We start from the raw sequence: 25,303 nt of genomic DNA on the forward strand, positions 1-25,303 counted from the left end.
ATTTTGAGGGGATGCATTTATGGGCTCGAGAAAAGCCTGTTTAGAATACCCTTTAAGTAGGAGTTAATAACTTTCATTAACGCCCAATTAACCTAAGTGCTAAATAAAAACCCTAAGTTTTTATTTTCCTCTCATCCCCGCCGAGCTCTCCTCGTTCCCGTGCCCTAAGCCCGACGTGCCACCATCCCTCTCCCTCTCGCGACCCTATTGTTCCACCCATCGCCGCCGCGCGCGATCATCAGCCGCGACCGCCCCTTCGCGCCGACCGCCTGCAGCCGCGGGTCATCGCCAGAGAAGAAGATGTCGTCCCCTCCTTCGCCGTCCCCTTCTCCCTAGATCCACCATTGGCCTCTCTTCTATCCCGCCAGCAACAGCCGGCGATCTTCCTCCTCACGCAAGCACCACAGCTGCGACCCTTCTCCCCGCACGAGCACCATATACCACAGCCGCCGATTCCCTTTTTCTTCGAGCCGTGCCTTAACTAATCCAGTAAGTAGATCTCATTAGTAGGAGTAGGATGAATGTCTCTTCTTGTAGAATTTCAAATGATCCGAAGGATGCCCCTGTTTTGGCACAAGGTTTTCGTGATTTTCTGCTGAGATTCGGGGAGGTGTTGTTTGAATTTTACGATCGCATTGTCTCCTCGTAATAGTTTTATTCATCGGGATAGATTTGAGGGATTTGTGATCGGTTTAGTTTTCTTGCACTGCCTTTGGAAGGATTTTTTATTTTGGCTCAGATTAAGAGGATGTGGTTCAAGTCGGTTGATTGTTCTTGCTTCCCAACAAAAATTAGTAGTTGTAATTTGTTTCGAGGCTACTCTTGTTTCTTCACAATGACCTCTGATTTCTGGATCAGATTGCGGTAAATGTGATTTGGTTTTTGATGATGCTTTGCTTCTTCATGATAATTTCAGATGTTGGTTCCGAAACGGAATACATAGGTGGTAGTTCGATTATGATTTTTTTCTTGTGGCTCCATGACAGCTTTGGGATTTTCAGTTAATTATGGGGACTTTTGGTTCGATTTTGGTGATGTGAACGCTTGTTTGTGTTAGCTAAATTTCGTGGACAGTTTTAGTAGGTGGGTAGCAAGATTTCAATGTGGGTTTGTTTTAAATGAAAGACTTCGCTTGGTCTTATAGATGTCAGGTTGCGGTGTTCTTGTTTTCTTTTGGCACTAGATTTTCTAGGACAGATTCGGTGGGCAAAAGTTCGTTGATATTGATTTTGTTTCTGAACGATGGGTTGATCCTATTTTATTTCTGCTAGATCTGGAGGTTGTGGTTAGGAATGTGATGTTAAGATCATTAATTTTTGACAATGGGTGAATCGAGGTTCATAGATGGATTAGGGTTTTTCCCTAATTAAGTTAGGTTTGGGTTTAGCTAGATATTGTTTATGGAATTAGATAAATAGTATATCACGTGATTTGCAGGACTTTGATTTAGGGCGAGCAGCACAACGTGAATTTTATTCTGATACGATCAACAAGTAAAGGCGGGTACTTCTTGCTTTGTTTATTTTAGTACTTTGACCTTGATGCATGAACTATTTTGGATAAGAAATTATTTTTACCTTGACTCCACTCTTATTTTCCTGCGCTTGATACTTTCACGCGATCTTTGAGAAATTCGTTTCCATATCTATACAGTCTCTTGTTGTTGTCCGTGAGTAGTAGCAGATACTAGATACCATGTTTGTATGTTTTGACTGTTGTTTATTTATGTACTATATTGAGCATGCTGGCTTCATGTAGCATACCTAAATCTTTTGCTTATATTTGTATGATGATTGTTGCATTCGGCGCATCATGTCATGGCATGCATGTCAACGACCAATTCTCCCTTACGGTCGAGAGAGTCGTTGACCAGGGCCGCATCCTCGGCCACTCGAGAGAGTGGCAACTGGAGTTGACGCCGCTTGTCCTGTCGTGCCGCACTCGGCCACTCATAGGTAGTGGTAGCTGGAGTTACGAGCAGCAGGGACCCGTTGCAGATGTAGCTAGTTAGCTACTATGCAACTGTCCCCTCGGCCACTCGTGAGAGTGGTAGCTAGAGTGGTGTACAGTCTGTCACTGACCCGGCCTCTCGACCATACAGGGGTCATGGTGCAGAGAGGTGGGCGGGAGTGACCATCCGTGCATACGCTGTTGTTATTATATTTGTTTTGGTTGCTGCTGTCTATATATGCTGTTATTGCCTACTTACTGCTGTTGTTCACATATGTTGATATACTTACTTGTGTTGAGATATATTCTCATCGTAGATGTTTAATCATTGGAAATTTGTATATACCTTGCTTATTACCTCTATAGTTATGAGTAGTACTGTAGCAGATTAGTACCAGTTCTGACCTACTATACCTAGCCTAGGATATGGTTTCAGGTAGGAGCATTTATTTTGATTCTATTGTAGTATCTGTTATTCCTCTTATGAGACTGTATTCTTTTGACATTCTCTATGTATTTATTTTATTCATGCACTATCTTTCTTTACCCGCTGAGTTCCAATACTCACCACCTCGCAAATTGGTTTTCTTTCGCCAGGTAACAGGTAGATGAGTCATAGATGCTTGGAGAGTCCCGGCTGCCAGTCCCACGTCACACACGAGGATAATTTTCTCTTTGGATTTTGTCACTGTTTGGGTGACATGTTAATTTTGCGTATTTTGCTTTTGAACAAGTAACTGTGGATTTTTGGAGTTTAGTCTGGTGGTTGCAGGTATTTTTGTTAGTGTCGTTTTTGGTCTTAAGTTTCATGTTGTTTTGTGTTTTCCGCTGCGTTTACGTTGTTGTGTGTTTACTTTCAGCCGTGTAGGCTTATTAAACTGCGTGGTTGCGTTTATTTTGTTCCAGCCGAGTGGGCTGATGATATAAACTGCGTGGTTGTGTATATATTCCAGCTGAATGTGGCTGATGTATATTTTGTATGTATAAATGCTTCAGATTGTCACCCGTATAGGGGAGATGCTGCCGAAATTTCTTTGGATAGGGACTCCTCTGGGGTGTGACAGCATATTTTAAGGACCATGATTTAAAGACTACCAAAGGTATGAGATCATGGTTGGGCCTATTAAATTATGCCAGAAATTATATTCCAAATTTAGGCAAACTTCTTAGCCCCCTTTATGCTAAGACATCACCAAATGGTGAGAAGAGATTGAATCAACAGGACTGAGATCTAATACATCAAATAAAAGAGAAAGTAAAGCAACTTCCAGATCTTGAAATACCCCCTCCATATTGTTATATAATTTTGGAAGTTGATGGATGTATGGACGGATGGGGTGGTATATGCAAATGGAAGAAGCAGAAGTTCGACCCTATTTCTTCTGAGAAAATATGTGCATATTCAAGTGGAAAGTTCAACTCCCAAAATCCACTATTGATGCGGAAATTCACGCGATCATGAACACAATGGAAGCTTTAAAAATTTATTTTCTAGATAAGCAAGAACTACTTATCAGAACTGAGCAATAATTAGTTCTTTGGCAAGACCGCTAATCATAAACCATCCAGAGTTCGATGGCTTTCCTTCACAGATTACATTACTGGGGCAGGACCGTTAGTTCAATTTGAACACATCGATGGCAAAAACAATCAGGTAGCAGACTCTCTGTCCCGACTAATATCTGTGTTAATCTTTACAGAATGGCCGGAACAAGACCTAGGCAGACTGGCCTTGGTAGCTCCAGCACTCAGAGAGCTCGAGAAGCGACCCAACCTGAAGGCCCAGGAGACGTTGAGCAAAGCCCTTCAGGCCCTCTCGACCTTGCTGAACAATACCAACGGAAGTCTAATGAACGTCACGGTCGCCCAGTTCCAAATAATGAATTGAATGAAATCACAGAAGAACTGCACCAACTGGAATAGCGTGCAGCAATACAAGACATTAATGCGCTACAACAACTCAGACTCATCCACTCTCTGAAACGACAAGAATGCAATAAGTGCAGGGGAAAGGATAATTGGTGGAATGACTGGTATCCAGCTGTAAAGCAATGCGATGAGCAACTTTCACAAGCAGCATATCTTTTGCAAGATTGCATATCTAGGATGAGGAATTTCAAAGTCTAAAGCAGCGGACATGATGGACCCAACGAATCGCCTACTCAAGCTTTACTTTAGTTAAAGTAGATTCTCGTGAGCTGTAAACATCTGCTTTATAAAAGTAAGTAGTGTGTTGGACGTCCTAAAGAAATAATGGACCGTCCTTTATAGGATTCCCTCTTAACTTCTTATCACCAGACGTGTCGATGAGGCCCAATGAGCACCCGACGTCGGCTATAAGAAAGGAGGTAGTTTCCTCTTGCAGGGCATTCAAGCTTCAACTTGAGCCTTACTTGAGGGTTTCTCTCTTCCGTAAAAGTTTGGAGTGTGTGTTTCTTTCAATAAAAATCACGTTTCTCCTCACGGTGCGCTCTCTCTATGGTATGACTTAGCACAGTAAGAAATTTGTGGCACCTTGATTGCCAATACCTATTTTGAGTTTAACACTTTGAAAAGCATTGGATTTCTATTGTCAATACCATCTGCAATCATCTTTTTTGGTGTAGTGCAACAATTTGAGCCAATATAAGAATTTGAGCCAATATAAGATACCAACTATTCTGGGACATGAAATTTCTGAATTTGTTGCATGCTACTAACTTTCAAAATGAAGCTTAAATATGAAAAATAAGTCAATGAACTATCTATGCAGCAAATTTCAGGGCTATGTATACTAACCTTATCAATGATATCTATGGTGCTCCATGGTGAGCGAACAAAATAATTAAGAATCTTTGGGCCTTTAGGCCCATTGCTACCAATGAACCACTTTAGGAAAGGAAACATCATAGCTGCCATATCAAGGATGGAAGTGAATGTGTTCTCCAATATGATAGCAGAAACCTGGAAATAGAAATTATAATTATGATTCAAGACCTTCAGATAATCTTCAGGAGTTGAAAATGTGCAAAAGATTAATACAAATTCCAGATCTAATCCAGAACTTGAGCTTAAAAAGACATGTTAATCCAGTATTGACTTAGGAACTATGAAACATAAAAAAGCGCACTGAACGTTGAATCAGAGTGACATGGATGTCGAATTACAAGTCTTAAGTCAGATATACTGAAACAAAAACTAGGATAAATTCCAAATAGTGCCTTCAATCTTCCACATTACAAGTAGAAAGTAGCTAGATAATGGAATAGAGAAAGTAAGGTTCAAAATCTTGAAGAGTGTCAAAGTTTCGATCATTGAATAGAATCATATTGTTTCGGTATCGTACTGACTTTTTGATGCATGATGCTGGTAACGGATTGGAATTGAAGAGGAGAAGAAATATAGGAAGGAGATATTGTCTGTGTGGAGTGATTTTAAATTACTGAAACATAGCATTCTAGTTCATGCATATCTTTCCAATCAAAGACCAAAAATCAACACAAACAATGTCTCCTTCCCTTGTTTCATCTCCTTTCTTCTTCAACCTCCAATTTGTCACCGGCACAATGCATATCTTTCTAGTCCAAAACTTGGCACAACTCGAGATTTTGAACCTTGGTGTCGAGTGGTATCAAGTTTCGATGATTTACCGGAACGATGCATTTCGACCATTTCTCCAGGCACAATATTAGATTTTAAACCATGAGAGAGAACATTTTGATTATACCTACTAAGAAAAGTGGCAACAAATTAAAAGGTAATTGTCAAACACTAAATGAGAAAAAAGAGATTTCCTTCACATAAAAAGAAAGGAGAATAAATAATCAGTATTGGATCAACATAATATCTGCAAAGGGCAATAACCTTATCAGGATTATTCCTCGCGAGCATAGCTCCAACTGCACCACCTAAAGATCTTCCAAAGACCACTATTCTTGATGGGTCAATATCAGTTCTCTGACTAAGATGATCTAAAGCTGCCTAATTATGAAAGCAAAGTCTTGCTAGTCATAATTAATAGTCTCATAACAGAAATCACAAAAGAGGGGGAAAATAAAAAGAACGAACCTGGGCATCCTTTATAATGCCATGTTGTGATGGGTAGCCATCACTTTCCCCATACCTGTTCAATCATGCATACATATACACATTGACTATATTAGGCAAGATTGGGTAATGATTGATTTTAGTTCCATATCAGAACAAATTTAATAAACCAAAATAAAATAAAAGATGGTATCTGTAAAGAATACCCTCTATAAGAAAGCATGAACACATTGCAGTGAAGCCTCTGCATCATTATCCGTACAAATTCAAGACGGTGAGCAATATCTAAGCAGCTAAGTCAAGGCATCTAAGAAATATATATATCTAGTATATATGTAATTGCAAGATATAGACAGTTTGAGATGTTTAGGATACTGCCAGCATTTTCTTGGAAGAAAAGAACTGTTGGGCCTGTTGAACAATTGAAGCAACATAAATAATTTGTAGGTAAAAACCTAATCATACTTATTTAATTGAAAATTAAGTAATTAAGAAAAACAAAAGAGGTAAACTGGCAAAAGATTAACCGATGAAAGATATATAAAGCACCACTTCTAACAATTGAATGAATAACTTTATTTCTATGAAATATATCAACATGAACCTACAGCAATAAATAATTTTACATAGAGATACTTTATATAGGTCTTGATACTTTTTTATGAGTTTGTTATAATGGCTCATTTTTATGGGAGAGAGGAGAAGGAAAGGGTATTCTCAGCCCCACCAGGAGTGGGCTCCACAGGACTGAAGCCACACAAGTCAAGCTTTGGATTAGACAAAAGGATGGTTTGCACTTTGCTAAATCTACTACTACTCTTCCCAGAAGTTGCCTTGAGGAGTTGGATTTATCTAGAAAATTCTGAAAATGTCATCAACTAGACACTAGTTGATGACACTCGAGATGCTTGATCTTTGGGTGTCATCAATTCTCTCCAAGTCTGATCACTATCATTGTGTATATGGCATTAATTGCATGTAGTTAATGTCCATTGCTTCAAGTTTGAGACTTAGGCCAACCATGCCATGCCACACAATTGGCTCGTAGATATTGTATTATAACTGACATGGGTCATGGTAGATGAATGATCAACTCATCCATATAAATGGAAAGGACCACACTATGAACACTTAACCTGGGCTGGGAGTTTGGACGCTTTCCACCATGTTCGGACCTCCAACTACTTAGACTCCCTTCTTCAACCTTCGCCCTTGTTGAGTCTTGTCTCATCATCAACCTCACTCGTTATTACCAACTTAACAAAGCCTCAAACCCCACCCAAGCAAAGACCATGACAAAGGGAATAGGAGTGAACAAAAATTCATGAAAATTCTTAATCCCATGGTCAAGTTCCTCTAAGGAATCCTCCCATAAAAGATTCTCTCTTTCGAGTCCCAAACTTTGTCTACCTAGCTAGTGAACTAGCAGAGACTCAAAGGGAGTACATAGTCCACCTTTTGTGACTATCGTCAAAGTAGCCACCTCGATGCTACTCGTCATCTCGGATGTCTCATACCATCCTTCTCTGATTTTGATGTAGGAAGATCCGAAAATTTTTATTATTATTATTGGTAATTTTTATTTTTTGGTGATTTTTGATTTTTTGGTATTTTAGGTTTTTTTGATAATTTCTATCTTTTTATATTTTGAGTTCGTTTAGGAATTTTAGGATTGTTAATAATTTTTTCTTTCTTTTAGAATTTATTTCCTTTCTTTACAAGCTAGGAATTGTAGCCCATATATTAAGATTTCTTTCCTTTATTTGAATCTGAGGATCTAGAGTTTATATAAATATGTGTTTAGCTGTTTGTGGAAGATTTTCTTTCTTTTTGTATTTTAAGTCTGTTTAGAAATTTCAGGATTCAATAGCCCGGTGCACAAAGCTCCCACCATGCGGGATCCCGGGGAAGGATCCATTGTACGCAGCTTTACCCTGCTTTTTGCAAGAGGCTGTTTCCAGGATTCAAACCCGTGACTTTCACATGGCAACAACTTTACCGTTGCGCCAAGGCTCCCCTTCAAATTTCAGGATTGTGAGTCTATTAATAATATTTTCTTTATTTTAAAATTTCTTTCCTTTCTTTACAATTTAGGAATTGTAATCCATATATTAGGATTTCTTTCCTTTATTTGGATCTGAGCATTTGGAATCTATATAAATATGTGTTTAGATGTTTGAGGAATAATCCTCGATTATTAAATATTCCACTTTGTTGCTTTTGTAATTGTTAGTTTCCTCCTGGTTAGAGCCAACTTACTATTGTCTAACCAAGCTTGGAGATGCAAAGTTATTGAATCAATAAAATAGCTTTTCTTTCTTCCATGCTTGTGTTTTTCCATCTCTTTGGTGCAACGAACAATCCTGTGCTAAGCATGTGGAGAACTCATTACACTTCAACAGTCACATTCGCACTTAAATCGTGTGCTAAGCATGTGGACGGCTCATCGCACTTCAATAGAGTCTTTTAAATCTAATCCCGCATTGAGCAAGTAAATGTTTTAATGTATCAATGGTTGTTAGGCTGGGGGTCTTTTAAATATACTCTTACACTCAAATGAGCTGATGTTCAGACGTATTGCCTATGCTTGGATGAGGATTCGCAGAGTCATCCTTATGATTAGATAGGTAAACATTTTGACATACCACCCTTGCTCAGATGAAGATTGTTCAAATATGACCTCACAATTAATGAGTAGACCTTTCGAAATAATGCCTATACTAAATTGGGAATTCTTCAAGTCTTGATGTACATTCATACTAAAACAATGGTTCTCAGATTTTTACTTTGTATTTAGGTGGGTGAATATTTGGCGTATCAACATACAGAATGTGATCCACACAATAAGTAGATGGACATCTTACCCGCACGTTGATCTTTTGAATTTGGCATCGCTCTAGGATAAGTAGATCTTTCATTAAATTGTTTCACCTGTCTGATTCCCTGCGTTCAGCCTCGTTCTTAAACAAGTGGATCTTTCAACATATCATTAATGCTAAGACAAGCTTCTTTGAGACTACCCTAGGCTCAAAGGGTTGGACATTTCGACATCTTGCCCATGCTCAAACGTGCATTCTCTAAGCTCGAATGGATATATAGACATATTGTGTATGCTTACATGATATGACCTCAGTGTTGCCTCTTCAGATGGCCAACATGGTTATCCCCATGCCACATCATATGGGTAGCAACCCAATTCAATCAGACTGCACCCCAAGTCATGCCCCAGTCTAGCACTACCATATAAGACTTCTTTGTGTGTCAGTTCTTCCAATCAAACATCTCTTCTAAATTGAAGAGATAAGAAACACTGTAATTGAGAGAGCATTTTTCCTCTGCAATGCATTCAATTTTATAAAACACATGACAAGAGGTACACAATGTTTATTCTTTTGCACACATTTTTTTCAAATCAACTGACTTCATCAAGATAATTCAAACAAGGGAAATCCAAAGAAATAAAGAAGCTCACTTTATCAATGAAGTATGATACAGTTTGTCACTGGATTCTTATATAGAGGATGACACGTTTATCATGGAAATAATTATTAATATCTGATCCTAAATTGTAGAATTAAGAAGTAAAAAAGGTCGGTAGGAGGATTTAATACCCCAGGGTGGAAACACTGGGTGCTATTCTAGCTGCAACTTTTCTCACATTTTTTTTCAAAACAACTTATTTCCGCAAGATAATTCAAGCAAGGGAATTCTAAAGAAATCAAGAGGCTCACTTTAACAGCGATGTTTGGCACAGTTTATCACTAGATTCTTATATGGAAGATGGCACACGTTTACCGTGAAATTAGTAGATAATGCCCGATCCTAAATTGTAGAATTGAAAAGTCGAAGAAAAAAAAACGATGTGAGGGCTTAGTAACGCAGAGTCCATACACTGGTCGACTCAAAAAAAGTATACTTTCTTTAGCAAGGTAGTATCAAAAGAATCATAGAGATCCAAGAAACAAGGCGGCCAGTATATATAAGAACCCTAAATTAAACTCTAGATCTACCCTAATAGAATCACAATACCCAACCTTTCCTCAAACGAAAAATGTTCTCCATTATTTAAGGGATCAGGAAATTTTGAAGGAGATCGACATCAGTCCCGAGAAATGGAGAGAAAATCCCTAGAATGAACGATGGTGATCAAAAAGATACCATATTCACCTGGCTTCCAAGGAGACTGCTTGACGAACCAGGCGTGCAGGCGGACACCATCCGAAGCGTGAAGGAAAACATCTTCGTAGTCGAGTCGAAGCCGCGCAGGCGTGATGGGGTAGGCGCGGGCGAGCCCGGGGAGCACTGGAACGTAGACCAACCGTTCCTGCAACGCCACCAGCGCTACCATCCCAACCACCACCACACCGCCCGCACCATACACTAGCGCCTTAAGGAACGATACCATCGCAGCCTCCAGGAACTCGGTCGAGCAGTTGACCGGCGACAGAGGAGGAGCTCCCGCGACCAGGTCTCGACGGTCTTTGCCTCTGGGAAAAAGGAGAGGACGCACGTGCGGAGGCGCTTCGTATAGGCCATAATCTCCAACCACGTCATCCGAACAATCATTACATTATGTTTGATTTCCAGAATACATCCAATACTTGTCAGCTTTTTTAGAATATATTTGATAATAAAATACAATTTTTAAATAAATATTTTGACATTGATTAAATTTAATAATGTTTTTAAACAAGTAGTTTAACACAAATATTACTCTTACCTTGTGCGAGTGAAAATTTTAAATTAGATTTGCCTATAATTTTGATGTGTATTTTAAGTTTTACATGACTTAGAGGAATACACATGAAGAATTGAAGATGACTTGGACACTATTGACGGATGATGTTGAGCAAAATTGTAAGACAAGGAGTATTGAAGTGGAATAGAGGAAAATGGACTTCAAAAGCAAAGAAATCAAGAATGATATAAAGAGGAGTTGTGGGCTCAAGTGCATCCAAAGAACATAAGGTCTAAAGGAAAAATGACTCTAAAGTGAAAGTAAAACTCAATGAAAGTTGAATGTTGGAAAAATATGTTTGGACCAAGGTGGGATCTCAATATAGATAAAATCAACCATAGAAATGATCAAAGTTAGTATACCAATGGAATGGTACAAAAATATCAGTCAATTGAAGGTTGTCATGGAATTATCAATTGAACATAATTAGTTTTTGTTTATAGTTATCGATTTAGTCAACTAACAATTCAAACTCAAGGTGCCTTTCATGAGATTTGAACTCTCGTTGCATAAAGAATTCGTCCCACCACTTATTATCACAACAAAGCTCCGAGGGCAAGTCTCATTATGCTCTTAAACATTAATTTCATAACTTAGATATTTAGACAATTATTGTGAGTTTTTAAAATTTAGACAATTTTATATAATTCTACACAAACTCTAGACTTAGGTATATCATATCTCCTTAACAATAATATTAATGTGTTAGAACTCTCTTGATTTTGACCATATCTAAAATTTTAAAATCTAGATAATATATGACTATAAGTGTGTAAACTCACTAGTGATAGTATAAGTTCCTGAATTTAGAAATTTAAACCCTAAGTCTAATAGTATGATTTGTCAAAATTGCATTAAGTTATCTAAATTTTAGAAACTCATAGTATGTTATATGGATTGTGAAATTAAGGTTTGAGGACATGATACGACTTAGGAGCCTCCTAGGAGTTCATAGATTCTAATTTAAATTTAGTTTTGGTTAAAAGTAAATGAGGTTTTAATTATTTTTTTTAGTTTTTTTTAAGAGAGATAAATAATTCTTTTAAAACCCATTATAAGGTGATGTATTTTTTAAGCGTGTATATAAAGGGAGGGATGTTTTAGAAAAGAGGTGCTAATTTGATAAGTTTGAAAGTGTAGTATGTGATTTGGATATTAATAAAAATAAAGTCTACGATTTGGTAACAAGCTAAATTATCTGGTTAACTGAAAAACTTCTCATTTAATGCCTATATAAAACTGATCAGTTTTTTACAAGTAAAATTCCATTTCACCCGTAAGGTTCACCTAGTTTTACACAATACCATAAAAAAAATTTAATTTTTGAACTTGCTATTTTGTTTTCCAATTGCATGTGTTGCACGAGCAACTTCGATATTTGTTTTATTTTTTTTATTTTTATTTTTTTTTTTGAATTGTGCCATATGCTCACGATAAGATTGTATTGTTAACAATTGATGAGCCCATGAAATCACAATATTATTTAAAATAAATTTTATTTGATTTTATTTTTTTAATAATTTAGATATTCAAGTTTTTCTTTATTAATTTTGGAGATAGATGATCTCTTTTTAGTTTACTTAGAGCATCTACATAGGTGGATATTTTAACATTAACATTCATTATTTATAGGTTTTGTTGTTCACTCATCCATTTTTATTCTTATTTTATATTAAATAAATATAATTTTAATTTTATTTACACAATTTAAATGATTATTATTTAAAATAAATAAGAATATTATTTTTAAATATATTTATTATATAAAATATTTTTTATTATTTATGAGTGTCATTTATTTAAAATTAAAATATTATTATAAATTTCAAATGAAGAGTACAATATATAAAACAAATCATACTTGCATAAAATAAAAAAAATAACATATAAATTAAATGTAAAGAGAAACTATCAAATATTAATTCAATGATTATTGTTGTCTTGTGATCAAATATGTTCAACTAAGTTAGTACAAAATTGGTAATACACAGGACTATTACATAATTCGAAATTTGTCCGGAGATAATCATGAAATCCTCAGTTTGAGTCATGGACAGGTTGTGCGGGTTTGTCACATTTATTGTTGTACTAATTTGTCACGTGACCCCCTCATATTCAACAATCATGTTGTACAACATCGAGCTTGGAACATCTCAAATGCTCGTTCAACATCTTTTCCTACATCCTATTGTCTTTCCTTAAACAACCTCCTCTTAGGATCTTCCCGGTAAGAAAAAACCTTTATGAAAGTAGTCCATTCTAAATATGGGAGATTCTTACAACACATTAATATCATTATGCGAACCTGCGATACTAAAAAATGCATGTCATATTCACAAGTCTTGAGACGTGACCGCTTCAAGTACGATTGTTGCTGATTTATGACCTCTTGTAAACTGGTCTTTCCAAGCAACTCGATAATTTTTCCATTCCTAATGAATGCAATCCAGGTTGCCCAACATTCCAAGGAAGTCATGCCTCTCATCATGCATTTGAAGAAGATGCTGAAAATTATCAATATTCGGCTCTCAAGTATCGATCACCAAATAGTTTAATCACATAATGACATAACTTGAAAAAAAACACTTGATGGAGGTTGATTGACTCATGCATAGGTACTCGTCAAAATGATCGTCTAGGACTCCATAAGCCAATTGGTGAAACGCAACTGTGTATTTTTATAGTGGTGATAAGCTTTTTCTTCTTGCAGCATCATCCCTTTGCTAAAAATATAATGAACGACTCTCAAGTGCATTAAATATGCAATAAAATAAATCTTTTCACATGCAAAATCGTCTCCAAAATATTTGATCTGGATACACTAGGTTTGTGGAGAAATAATCATTGAAAAGTCTTGCATGCCCGACTTCACGATTTCTTTAGATGAACCTTCTTCTTCACCGCATCTCGTTATTATTTTAATATGCTTCAACTATTTGTCGGCTTTGTTAAATTATCAATGACAGTAGCTCATTCCCTGGATCATAACCTTCATCAACAACTTCAACTTGAACTTCATTTTTACTTGTCGAGTCAAAGCTGATGTTACTTGAATATTGAGACATTTTGGAGGAAATGAACTGTAGAACATAAGGTGTCTATTTTTTTTTCTTACAAACGACTATATTTCAACAACTACATTGCAATAGTTATATTAATTGACCAAGAATTGTACATTAATTTAAAAGTATAATAATAAAAAATTACATTATAATTAAAAAGTACAATAATTGAAAATTTCAATAAACAAAAATTGCATATTTCATCTACTCCAATCTCTTGACATAAACATTCGTGGATGATAAGCTACTCCGCTATCATTTATGAAGTGTCCTTCGAAAGGATTGTATATTCCTTTAGTTAAACTTTGCTAAGGCAACTTTTGCTATAATCTCGGCAGCTTTTGCTTTCATCTCCTCAACTTTGAGTTATTTTTATTTTATTTCAACTTTAACCATGTTTATGCATGTATACTCAATAAACTTTATAAACATATTGTCCAAATTTGTTGTCATACATTCAATGTCTAATTTCATTTTGCTTTTCACTTTCTTTTTGCTACCTTTGAACCCAGACAAGTTTCTTCTTCATTAAGGTCTACATGTAGATTTGTATCTGTTGGTGCGGGAAGCATCCAACGATCAAACCTAAGTTTTGATAATGGCAAAGGGATTCAAAGTTAAGATTCCTTGTTATCTAATGTGCTTAAATGAGATTGTAGGAAAGTCCTAACTGCAGTTAGGCAGGTGAAAACTCCTAGGGGGCGGTAACCCTAGGTGGAGGAAAACCCTAGGGCGCGGTAACCCTAGGTCCTAGGGGTGGTAACCCTAGGTGGAGAAAAACCCTAGGGGGCGGTAACCCTAGGTCCTAGGGGTGGTGACCCTAGGCAAAAAGTCCAGTCGGTCTGGAGGACCGGACTGGCATCAGGTAACTCTCCTGAATGAAGTAGGTGAGGGTGCGTTCCCCGTAGAGGGAACAGTAAGCGTCGGGTCGACCTAGAGTTTCCGGTCGGAAATTTGAAGTCAGACCCGGACAGACCGATGGTTGTCAATTACTTGATTTATCATATTTATATCTGTTCTAACTTTGTTTTGCAGAGTATGTTGTTGTTTTGGGACTAACGTGTCGTGCAGGTATGAAAGGAACAAGTTAAGCCTCAGATGAACAGTGGCCGAGGCGCCTCTATGGAGCTTGGAGGCACCTCGGGTGCAAAGCAAGAGCTGGCTGCGAAGCAATGCTGTAGGCGCCTCAGATGAAGCTGGAGGCATCTTGGACCAAGGCTTGAAGGCGCCTTAAAGAGGCTTGGAGGCGCCTTAAAGCAGATAAGTGCGACCAGTTCTGTGCTGATCCACGCGTGCGACTCGGGCAGCCTGGAGGCGCCTCGGACGTGCTTGGAGGCGCCTTCAGCAGTGTATAAAAGGGGTTGTCGAGGCAGCACTCAGATAATCAATCCTCTAGAGCTCTTTCTCCTGTGTGTTGCTAACAAGACGATCCAGCTGAGCTACGGCAAGACCCCGACGACTCGAAGCTTCAAGATAGTGATTTTCATCGTCGGTATAATTTGTATTCCAGTTTTAATATTGTACTTCAAAGTTGTACTCTCATTTACGATATTATAGTTGTTGCCCACCGAAAGTGATTAATGATCGTGAGCCTTAGAGTAGGAGTCGCCACAGGCTCTGAACCAAGTAAATAATATGTGTCTTTGTGTGTTGTTCTTTTTATTTCCGCTGCTTTAACACTCGAGTTTTACGAATTGAACGAAATAGCAACGAGCGTTATTCACCCCCCCCCCCCCTCTAGCACTTCTCGATCCAACAGTATCTTGGTTAGATGAGGTATTGCTTACCCCGCCTCCGAGGTCCTTGCCTTCTTCATGCCAACAACATGATCAACGAACCATGGAGTAAACATTAGACGGTCTTTGACTATTCATCATACATGCTCGATATTAAATACAATGCCATTATTTTCCTTGTGATATTTTTCATACACAAAACGCTATATATCCTCATCATTGTGGTCGTTATGATACACGTTATAAACACTATTGTAATTTATGTTAAAGCGATATACCTTTTTGTATGGTAGTGTGACAGTGCAGTTGTATGACACTTGCAATTCTGCTCGGTGTATCTGGAGGGTGATTCTCATTGTAGTAGCTTGCAACATGTCCTTAGAAAGCATCCACTTTTTGATCATTGTCGATGATTGGATCATTGCTAATAGTGACAAACGATCTCACTAAAATCTCATCTTCAACCTTACTCCATGTTGACTACTTTCTTCTACCCACGACGCAAGAATTCTCCTCCAAATTTACGAATTCAATTGGGGATTCATAGTCAGATAGTTAAGTCTCCAGAACAAAAATTGGATTAAATGGTTTATTTTACATCAAAGATCTAAAAGGCATACCGGTTGTATGTGAATTAGATGGATAATTTTATAGATATGGATTATATAGATAATTAGGTGGATATTGATCATATAGATTATTTGTGAGTATGAATTATGTGGATAATTTTGTGGATATAAAAATTATAGATAATTTAGTATAAATTATGAATTTTGAAAGGAAGCATTTTCTTTCGGCAATTTTTGGTAATTCACAACATTTTTAAAAAATCTCTGATTATTTTCATCCAATTTAGAGGAAAATATGATTATAGAAATAAATATTCAAAATAAAATTGAGATGATGAAAATAGTTTAGAGAATATTTTTAGAGGGATTCAGGTGTTTGAGTGTATAAAATAAGTTATGTTAGTGATTAGTATTTATAGATGAAAATTTGATTATTTTTTTATTAAAATAGCCATTAACTAGCTGTTCACTAGCCATTTAATTTTTTTTATTTTAACCTCATTAAAAATAGTTTGATAATAAAATACCATCAATTTAATTTTGTTAAATTGGTTTTTAATTTTATTTTTTTTAATTAAAAAAACATGGAAGGGCACCCATGTAGCCCTCCCTTTGAACCCATGTGGGGTGGGTCAACCCTGTGCCCACCCTCACGCCCTCCCATAAACAGATTTTGAACGCGTTCAAATAATTGAACACGTTCAGTGATGTGGTATTTTGTGGGTGTTATAACATCCACTCATATTGGTTTTAACACCAATTGAGTGTTATATCACCTAACAAATTCCATCAATGTTGAAGCCCTTATAAAATAAATCTAGAGCATAATTTACATACACTCAGAAGCTATAGCTAACTTCTAAAATATTCATCTCATTTGAGATTTAAATCTTGATCTTTTATTATTTCTTTGATATTTTACATTTTGATTTTTTTTTATCACGAGGAACAATAATAAGACTTGAGATTTATTGTTAAGCTCTATTATTGAAGAAAAAGAGAGGTTTTTTTTCAATCATAAATGATATGAGGGTAATTAGAGAGTACCACGTGGATAAGGGAGGTTAATGGTCCTGCTGAGGTGGAGGTTTAGGCTAAGGGAAAACTGAGTCAGCTTTGTCTTCCTGACAACCTCGACTCCTTAACACTCATGACTCCTTAGCGCCCCGACTTCGTGGCGACCTTGGCTCCTTGACAGTTCAAGTAAAGGGAAAATTGAGTCAACCTCGTCTGCCTAGCAACCTCGACTCCTTAGCATCCCCGACTCCATGGTGCCCTCGACTCCATGGCACTCCAACTCTGTGGTGTCCATACTCCTTGCAACCCATCTCTTTAAGCGCTCATCTTCTTGATACCTTGACGTAGAACCTTAGATTATTTTAGGAAAAAAGGATAACAATCATACAAATCTTGGATTATTTTAAGAAAAGTATAACAATCACACAAATCTCAAATTATTTCAAGAAAAATATAACAGCATGAATCTTGTGACATGGGGAAAACACCAATCATCATCCTATAAAAGGTGATCCCCCATACGAATATAGGTACGCGCACACATGCATCAAAAACCCTAAACACCTTTTCATTCTATTTCTTGTTCTTCCACCAAAAACTTACTTGAACGTTGGAGTGGATGCGCTGAGGAACCTCTTTGTCATCATTCTAACCCTCTTTCTTTCATTCTTTTATCCAAGCTCCAGCAAATCTACCCGCTAATCCTCATTGTTGTTGGGCGATTGACAACCAAGTTAGCATCCCCGCTAACTCACTGATGGTTCGTTCGTTGACGTTCCCAGACATGATCAATGAATTTGACAAAAGACAATTTGTTTAATTTCTTTATCAGTAATTAATCTAAACAATTAAAAAAATATTGTGTTCTATAGGAGAAAAGACTATTGGTACAATCAACTTCCAGACTTTTGATATTTGATAATGTACTTTAGTCTGGTCAATTTGACCAAGGGTTGATCCAAATTAGACTTAATGTTTGGCAGAGAGAAGTCCAGTCAGAACTGGATGACTAGCAAAGAGAAGTCCTAGTGAGTGAAGCTAGGTGGTGGAAGTCCTGATAAGTGAAGTCAGGCTATAGTGAGTAAAGCTAGGTGGTGAAAATCTTAGTGAGTGAAGCTAGGCAATAAAAAATCTTAGGAAGAGATAACCCTAGGTAATAGAAAGTCTTGGAGGAGTGAACTCCAAACATGAAGCTACTTAATCCTAAGGGATTGTCCCTTAGATGATAGACTTGGAGGAGAGACCTTCAAGCAAAAGGGAAACTTAGTAGGTCAAGTAGACTTACAGGAGTATGACTTAATCCTAAGGGATTGACTATTAAGTGGTAGACTTGGAGAATGGACCTCTAAGTAAAAGATAAGACTAGTAGGGTAAGTAAACTTACAAGATTAAGGCTTAGGTTATTTGTTTATTGTTATATGCTTATCTTGCAGGAACCTGGAGTTAGAAGCAAGATTAGGGGAGCAAATAGAAGCAAACAGAAGGCAACCAGCGTGAAAGCCTGGACTGGGCAGATCCAGGCTCCAGGTTGGAGCAAAATATGATTGACAAAGGATAATGTGTAGTGAATTTGGATCAGATGAGGCTGAGATCAGGCGCCTTGGAGCTGGTCCAGGCACCCGGAAGCACTTTGTAAAAGGGACTTCAATTAGAGCTTCAAAGACATCCATTCTACTACTACTCATACTCTGTGTGCTTAAAAGAAAAGCTATTACATGAAGCTCTACCATTACAACAAAAATAACTTTTCGCAGCATGTTATTAACAGCGCACATTAAAAGCACGCCGTTAATAGTATTATTAACGACATGCATATTAATATGCACTGTTAATAATATACACTTGAAGGAAAACAAAATTTGCATTTAGATTTTAACGGCGTACATTAAAAGTAAGCTGTTAATATTCTTATTTACGACATGCATATTAACATGCGCTGTGCATGATTAATAACAACAACAGCGTGCCAAAATCGGTATGCTGCTAATGCATCACCTTTACTATCAATGGCATATAGTAGGCTGCGAATAAAACTACACAGAAATGCAAACTTTTTTTCCATCTTATTTCCCCCTATTTCTCTCCTTATCTAGGTTTTTCCCCTCTTTCTCATCCCCGACTCTGCTCTCTTCTCTCTGCTCTCCCCTCCCTGCTCCCTGCCGACTCTTTTCTTGCTCCCTTCTCTTCTGCTCCCTGCCGACTCCTCTTCTGCTCCTCGACGACTCCTTCCCTATAACTCCTCGTTTTGCGGCTCTTCTCCTAGGTGACTCTTCTCCCCGCTGACTGCTCCTTCTGTGGCCCTTTTCGCCGTCGACTCTTCTCTATGCCGACCCTTCTCCTCTGACTCTTTTCCCCGTCGACTCCTCTCCCACGATTGCTCCACTAATCGTGTTCTCGTGATTGCTCCCGCACCATTTGCTGTCGCAGCAATGTACGTCGTCGCTACAGCCGTCCTCATCATCTTCTGCAATAACATGGTCTGACATTCTTGTCTCGTTTCTTTGCATATGATCTTAAGACATACTTTTTATTATCTTTGGACAATTTTTTGTGCTTGAGTTTGTATCAGCTCTATGGTGTTGTGTCCATTACATGCATTCCCAATGATAGATCATTTTAGGAGGACCATGTGACTCCAAAAATTATTATTTTGAAAGTTAGGGCATTTTTTGTAAGAATAAGTTGTTGATGATGAAAAATGGTAAGTGGGGTTGATCATCTTTATCATCTTAACCGCTATGTTTATTGGCATTATCATGATTGAGGGCCTGCAGAATTGACTGCTAATTTGCTATATGAATATATTTTAGAGTGCATGGAAATGTAGACCAATTTATATCTTAATTGTAAATAAGGTTTTATTTCTTTGGGCGAATGGAGACAATAGTTTTTTTTTCTTCTCTGATGATTGAACACATGGTATTAAAACATGAATTATTCAAGAAGTAACATGAATACCATGTATTACATCTAAAAAATAGATACATATAGCCATGGAAACCCATATGCACAAGAACTTATCTATGACTTTGAGATGTTGCTTCAAGACTGCATCCACTTTAGCTCCTTGGAAGGTTCATAGAACAACTGAAATTTCTCCAGAATTTCCACAATTAAGTTTGGTAGCAGTAGCATCTGATGGAATTGAGTGCGATACGGCATGACTGGTTAACCCAACTGTAGTTAGAACTAATGGAGAAAACTTAGTGTTAACTCTATAAATCATATCCCTTAAACAAAGCCAACCGATGAATATGACATACAGAAATATATATGGTCCATCAAGGTGATTTCCTTTAGCATCCTTATTACATTGTTATATACTAGTTAATTTTGCTAGTTCTCACTTCATTTAGAGATAACAAGTTAACAATAATTAGTCTAATACTAATTGCATGCTAGTATGTTATTTATATGCGAATTGTTCTGACTTACGGATGAATCGATCATATTGATTGTGTATTTGCTGAAACTTATATGTATTATTGCATGTTACTTTTCCAATACCTAATTTTGTTGGATTGCATTAACTCTATCATAAATGGCTATTGCTGATAGAAGTGTTGCATGAAGATCTAGATTGTATTCAATGGATTGTGTTGATGTGTGATTATTATTATAAGCAAATTTACTCTGGTGATGTTCTGACACTCCATATAATTTTTAAGACATCCAAAGTTTGATCAAATTAGATGATTTGGTTGTAGATATGTTGGATCTTATAATTCATAAATAGATGCTGAATCCTTAGTAGTACCTATATTTGAATTTGTGATTTTATGCTGAAATGTTGTTTTGTCATTTGATTTAATTTTGAAGCCATTTTTAGTTTAATCAAATCAGATGATGTGGTTGGGGATATTTTTATGAGTTAAAAAATAGATGCCAAATCCTGAGGTGGCATTTATGATTATGTCAATGTTATTCAGCATTGTTTGATACTAATACTCTTTGATGGCGGTGTTTCTCCCGTAGGTGGAATAAGGATTCTCCATGGGAGTCTTTCACCCTAACTACTGATTTTGACTAGAAAAAAAAATGCAGAACCTGTAATGCAACTGGACACTGAGGCAACAGATGGATCCTACAGTGAGTTCAAAGATACGGACTTAGTTTGGCATCATCAATATGCTGATCCAGATTTTATCGCTTGTCAGACTAAAGAACTCCTGGATCACCTAGAAAATGTGCTTGCTAATGAGCCTATGGTTGTGAAAAGATGCCAACATATAGTTGAAGTGAAGGCCCAGGTATGTGGCTAAATTATGTTCATTGTTTTACCAACTTTGTTAGAGATTTTTTCTTCTCATATGAAGAAATAACCACTCTCAATGTCACATTCCTAGTAACTCCATAATCAAGTAAAGGAGCATGTTTAAGATTGATTCCAATGTCACATTCCTAGTAACTCCGTAATCAAGTAAAGGTGCATGTTTAAGATTGATTTGACTATATTATGTGTCGCACAAGCATACATCTAACACAGGTCATTTCCATATAAAAGATGCATATTAGTGAATTTACAAGGGACCATGCTTTGAATTATCTATTATGAGATCAAAATAATTAGATGTCAGATTCTAAACTCTAATTTTTTTCTCATGCTATGTTGTTTAAGTTGAATACACATATCTAAGTATATCATAATGTGGGGATTATTTGCAGGGGATAAGCAAAGGTGTAGTTGCCGGAAATCTTTTGTAGACCATGTCAAGCATTGGAAAGCGTACAGATTTTATAATGTGCATAAGTGATGATCAGTCTGATGAAGATATGTTCGAGAGCATTGTTAGTTCTATGATTGATACATATTCTACTAATTTATGTGGATTAAAAGTTTAATCATTGTTATATATGTATTAGTTAGTTTGTTAGAGATTTTGTATCTTATTTTGGATTTCAGACCTTTTGATTTGGTATAATAATAAGTAATAACTTTTATTAATTTTGTGTGTGGATTAGATTTAAATTTGCACTAAATTTGTTGTAAAAATTTGATTTATCATTTTCGTCAATGAAATTATTGTTTTAATATTGATAAGAACATCAATAGCGTACGTTTGCATGTTGTGGATTAGAATATTAACAGTATACATTTGCATGCTGTGGAAAATACATTCCGCAGTGTGCGTTGCGCACTGCGGAATGTGTTTTCCGTGGCGTGCGTTGCATGCTGCGGAATGTGTTTTCCGCGGCGTGCGTTGCATGCTGCGGAATGTGTTTTTTTGCAGCGTGCGTTGCACGCTGTCAATAAGCTAGGATTTTTAACAGCTTTCAATTGTGCAGCATGCAATGTATGCTGCGGAAAGCGAATTTGCGCGCTGCGAAAAGTTATTTTTGTTGTAGTGTACGATCGAGGAAGCTCTAGGAAGGGTGCATTGCGCTCAAGACTTCCGGATCACCTCAACAAAGTGTTTGTTTGTACTTTTATTATTACAAGTTGTATTTATTTTATCATTCTTTTATGATTATACTTAATAAACTATAATACGAGTTTCTCTGCCTCCAGAAAGGAGACCACTAGTGGAGTTACGCTTGTGTATGTAGGTTTTTGACATACTGACCCTAGGGGGTTGAGAACCAAGAAATCCCACATATCTTTTTTATTATTCTATCTATTATATTCTGCTGTATACCAACAACTTTGACAGAATAAATTAAAGTGTAAGAAAAAAGAACAATCGATATTCACTCTCCCCACTCCCCCTCTATCGACATTATCGATCCTACAATGATAGTGTTATGTTTTATTAAGAAAGGCAAAATGTCATTTTACAATTTTACAATAAGGAGGGTTAAAATGAAAATTAATAAAGCACAGAGGCAATTTATTAAGGTCTCTTGGAAAATCACATTAGGAATTGCTAGTTGGGTATTCCTGATCGATAATGCAGGCAAATATTGTCTAATTCATCGCAACCTGCACTCATTGCCAAAGACACTAGAACCTCTCTCACCACCCGATAGAATTCTTGAAGACACCCATTGTATTAACTCTTTTGACTAATGGGGTATGGATATTGCGGATCCCTTCCCGATTGAGCCTCAACAGAAGAAATTTCTCCTGATTATTATCAACTACTTTTCTAAATGAGTCGAGGTAAAAGCGCTAGCCGAATAGTTGAAGATGCAGTCGAAAAGTTTATATGGAAGAATATTGTCTATCGATATTGCATCCCTCACAAGCTCATCTCAAATAATGACAAACAATTTCAAAGTTGTTCATTAAAGGAGTGGTGTGAAAGATTTGAAATCGAGCAAATCTTTACCTCAGTAGCCTACTCGTAAAGCAATGGGTAAACTAAGATGGTCAATCAAGAAATAGTTCATGGGCTCAAAATCAAGGTAGACCATGTCAAAGATAGTTGGGTGGAGAAGTTGCAGAGCATTGTATGAGCTTACCGAATGACGCCTCAGGAAAGCATGGGAATGACTCCTTTCCATCTTATTTACAAAGGGGAGGCAATTATCCCAGTAGAAATTAGGAAAGAATTCATTCGAGGAAACATTTATGAACCAAACAATTCTGAACAATGGCTCTTAGACTTCGACCTAATCACAAAACCCCGAGAAAAGGCGGTTGCCCAACTCATTACGTATCAGCAGTGGATGCACTCGGGTACAACAAAATGCATCATTTCTCATGTTTTTCAAATCAGAGAGCTGGTTTGGAAGAAGGTCAAGCCAGTTTGAGACATTAACAAATTAGAAACACAATGGGGGACCCTTTCGGGTGACCTATAAGAATGTTTCTGGGGTATACTATTTGGAAGACGTCATCGACAAAAAGCTTGATTGCCCATTAAGCATCAACCACCTAAAGCCTTATTCATCTCAAACTGATTCAATATTCTTAAATGATCCTTTTGGCATTATGGTTTGTTTGTTTGTTTATTCTATCAATAAATAAGTATTTTTTTTATTAGATTCGGATTGTCTTGTACTTGTCATTTTCAGAGCTCAAACTCCTCTATCGAGGTAAAGATCCTTTCAGCTCCGGTAGCAACCTCCCCTTCACACAAGGGTCAAGCACATATCGTATCACCTTATCCTTTTCTGTTATGCCCTCCTTGGGAATGTTGTTGATGATTTTGGATAAGCTAATACAGGGGGGTGGTGCATCAACGGGGAGGCGTCCGTTCGCCAACAGTTGTTGAATGGTGTAGTCCATTTCGCATCAAATCATAGGGACAAAGTGGGAACTAATCATATCATAAAATTCCTTCAAGCAAAGGAATTCTACCTTCTTGATGGCCCATCACTTGTTCTCCCCACCTTGATACTCTTGGAGCTCCGCCATCTTACTCTCTAGCTAGCCTCTTTGAGCATCTAGGGTTCTTCCAATTCAGACTGGGAGACTCCTCGGGCTTCCGCCTCAATCTTGGCTGCCTCCACTTCAACATAAGTCAACTCCAGTTCTTATATCTGGACCTCCGCCAAAGCCTTAGCTGATTTGGCTTCCTCTCGGGTAGTTTTTAGCTCTTTATTTAGCAACTTGCCTTATTTTTAGCTAGCCCTCAACTCACCCTTGGTGGTTCTCACCTCCACCTTGGTCGCCTCTAGCTTAGACTTTTAAGCCTCTATTGCCTTCTTCAACTTTTCCACCTCCTTCTGTTGTTTCCTCTTCCTTGACTTCAATTTTTTATTTCAGCCTCGATGGAGTCCACCTCCTTCTTCCGCAACTCCAGGTTGTCTATAGCCTAGAGTTGATCTCTTCTCTTGTCCATCAAAACTCTCCGTAGTCGGTGATCTCTACCTGCATGTGTCTGGGTCAGCTTGTAGCTTCTTCAGGTGGATAATCTCCACCATTTCTATAGACGCTTCCGCTCGAAGCATGGATATGATCTACACAGAAGGGGCTTAGACTAATTGGGTCTCCAATTCAACCACCTAAGTTCGTATTTCTTGAAGATCTTCTAAAATTTGGTCGAATCATTGACCAAACACCAACATCTTGTGTAACGACCCAAATTTCCTCATTTTGAGTCCCAAAAATAATTCAAAAATATTTTTAAATGCTATAGAAAAATTCTAGAGATTTTTAGAAATTTTTAGAGTATTTTTATGTAATTTTTGGAGTTCGTTTGATATTTTTACCAAGAGAAAGAAGTTTAAAAAAAAAAGAAAAAAAAAATGGTTGCAGCCGAGTTTCGAACCCGCGAGCCACGCCTTAAGCAAAACGCAGCCAACCAACTGTGCCAGCGG

The 25,303-nt window shown here is 37.3% G+C and overlaps 1 protein-coding gene and 1 long non-coding RNA gene across 3 annotated transcripts in view; one reads left to right on the forward strand and one right to left on the reverse strand.

Moving 5' to 3' along the window:
• The window catches only part of LOC122051092 (alpha/beta hydrolase domain-containing protein WAV2-like), a 34,785-nt gene extending 24,298 nt beyond the window's left edge, over window positions 1-10,487 (reverse strand). The window contains exons 1-6 of one of the 2 annotated variants that reach the window (XM_042612042.1): window positions 10,135-10,487; window positions 6,352-6,387; window positions 6,183-6,261; window positions 5,998-6,052; window positions 5,794-5,910; window positions 4,729-4,893 (exon numbers count right to left, since the gene is read on the reverse strand). In XM_042612042.1, the coding sequence (XP_042467976.1) occupies window positions 4,729-4,893; window positions 5,794-5,910; window positions 5,998-6,052; window positions 6,183-6,261; window positions 6,352-6,387; window positions 10,135-10,381 (699 nt within the window). In that variant the 5' untranslated portion in view covers window positions 10,382-10,487. The remainder of the gene's footprint in view (window positions 1-4,728; window positions 4,894-5,793; window positions 5,911-5,997; window positions 6,053-6,182; window positions 6,262-6,351; window positions 6,388-10,134) is intronic. The other variant, XM_042612043.1, reaches the window with a different exon arrangement.
• Window positions 10,488-19,139: 8,652 nt separating this feature from the next.
• LOC122051093 lies at window positions 19,140-22,043 on the forward strand. Its single transcript, XR_006131320.1, has 3 exons — window positions 19,140-19,575; window positions 21,074-21,348; window positions 21,764-22,043. It is a non-coding gene; the product is annotated as an uncharacterized LOC122051093 (long non-coding RNA).
• The last annotated feature ends 3,260 nt before the right edge of the window (window positions 22,044-25,303 follow it).

The sequence above is a fragment of the Zingiber officinale genome, chromosome 3A (genome assembly GCF_018446385.1).
Source record: "Zingiber officinale cultivar Zhangliang chromosome 3A, Zo_v1.1, whole genome shotgun sequence".
Classification (NCBI taxonomy): domain Eukaryota; kingdom Viridiplantae; phylum Streptophyta; class Magnoliopsida; order Zingiberales; family Zingiberaceae; genus Zingiber; species Zingiber officinale.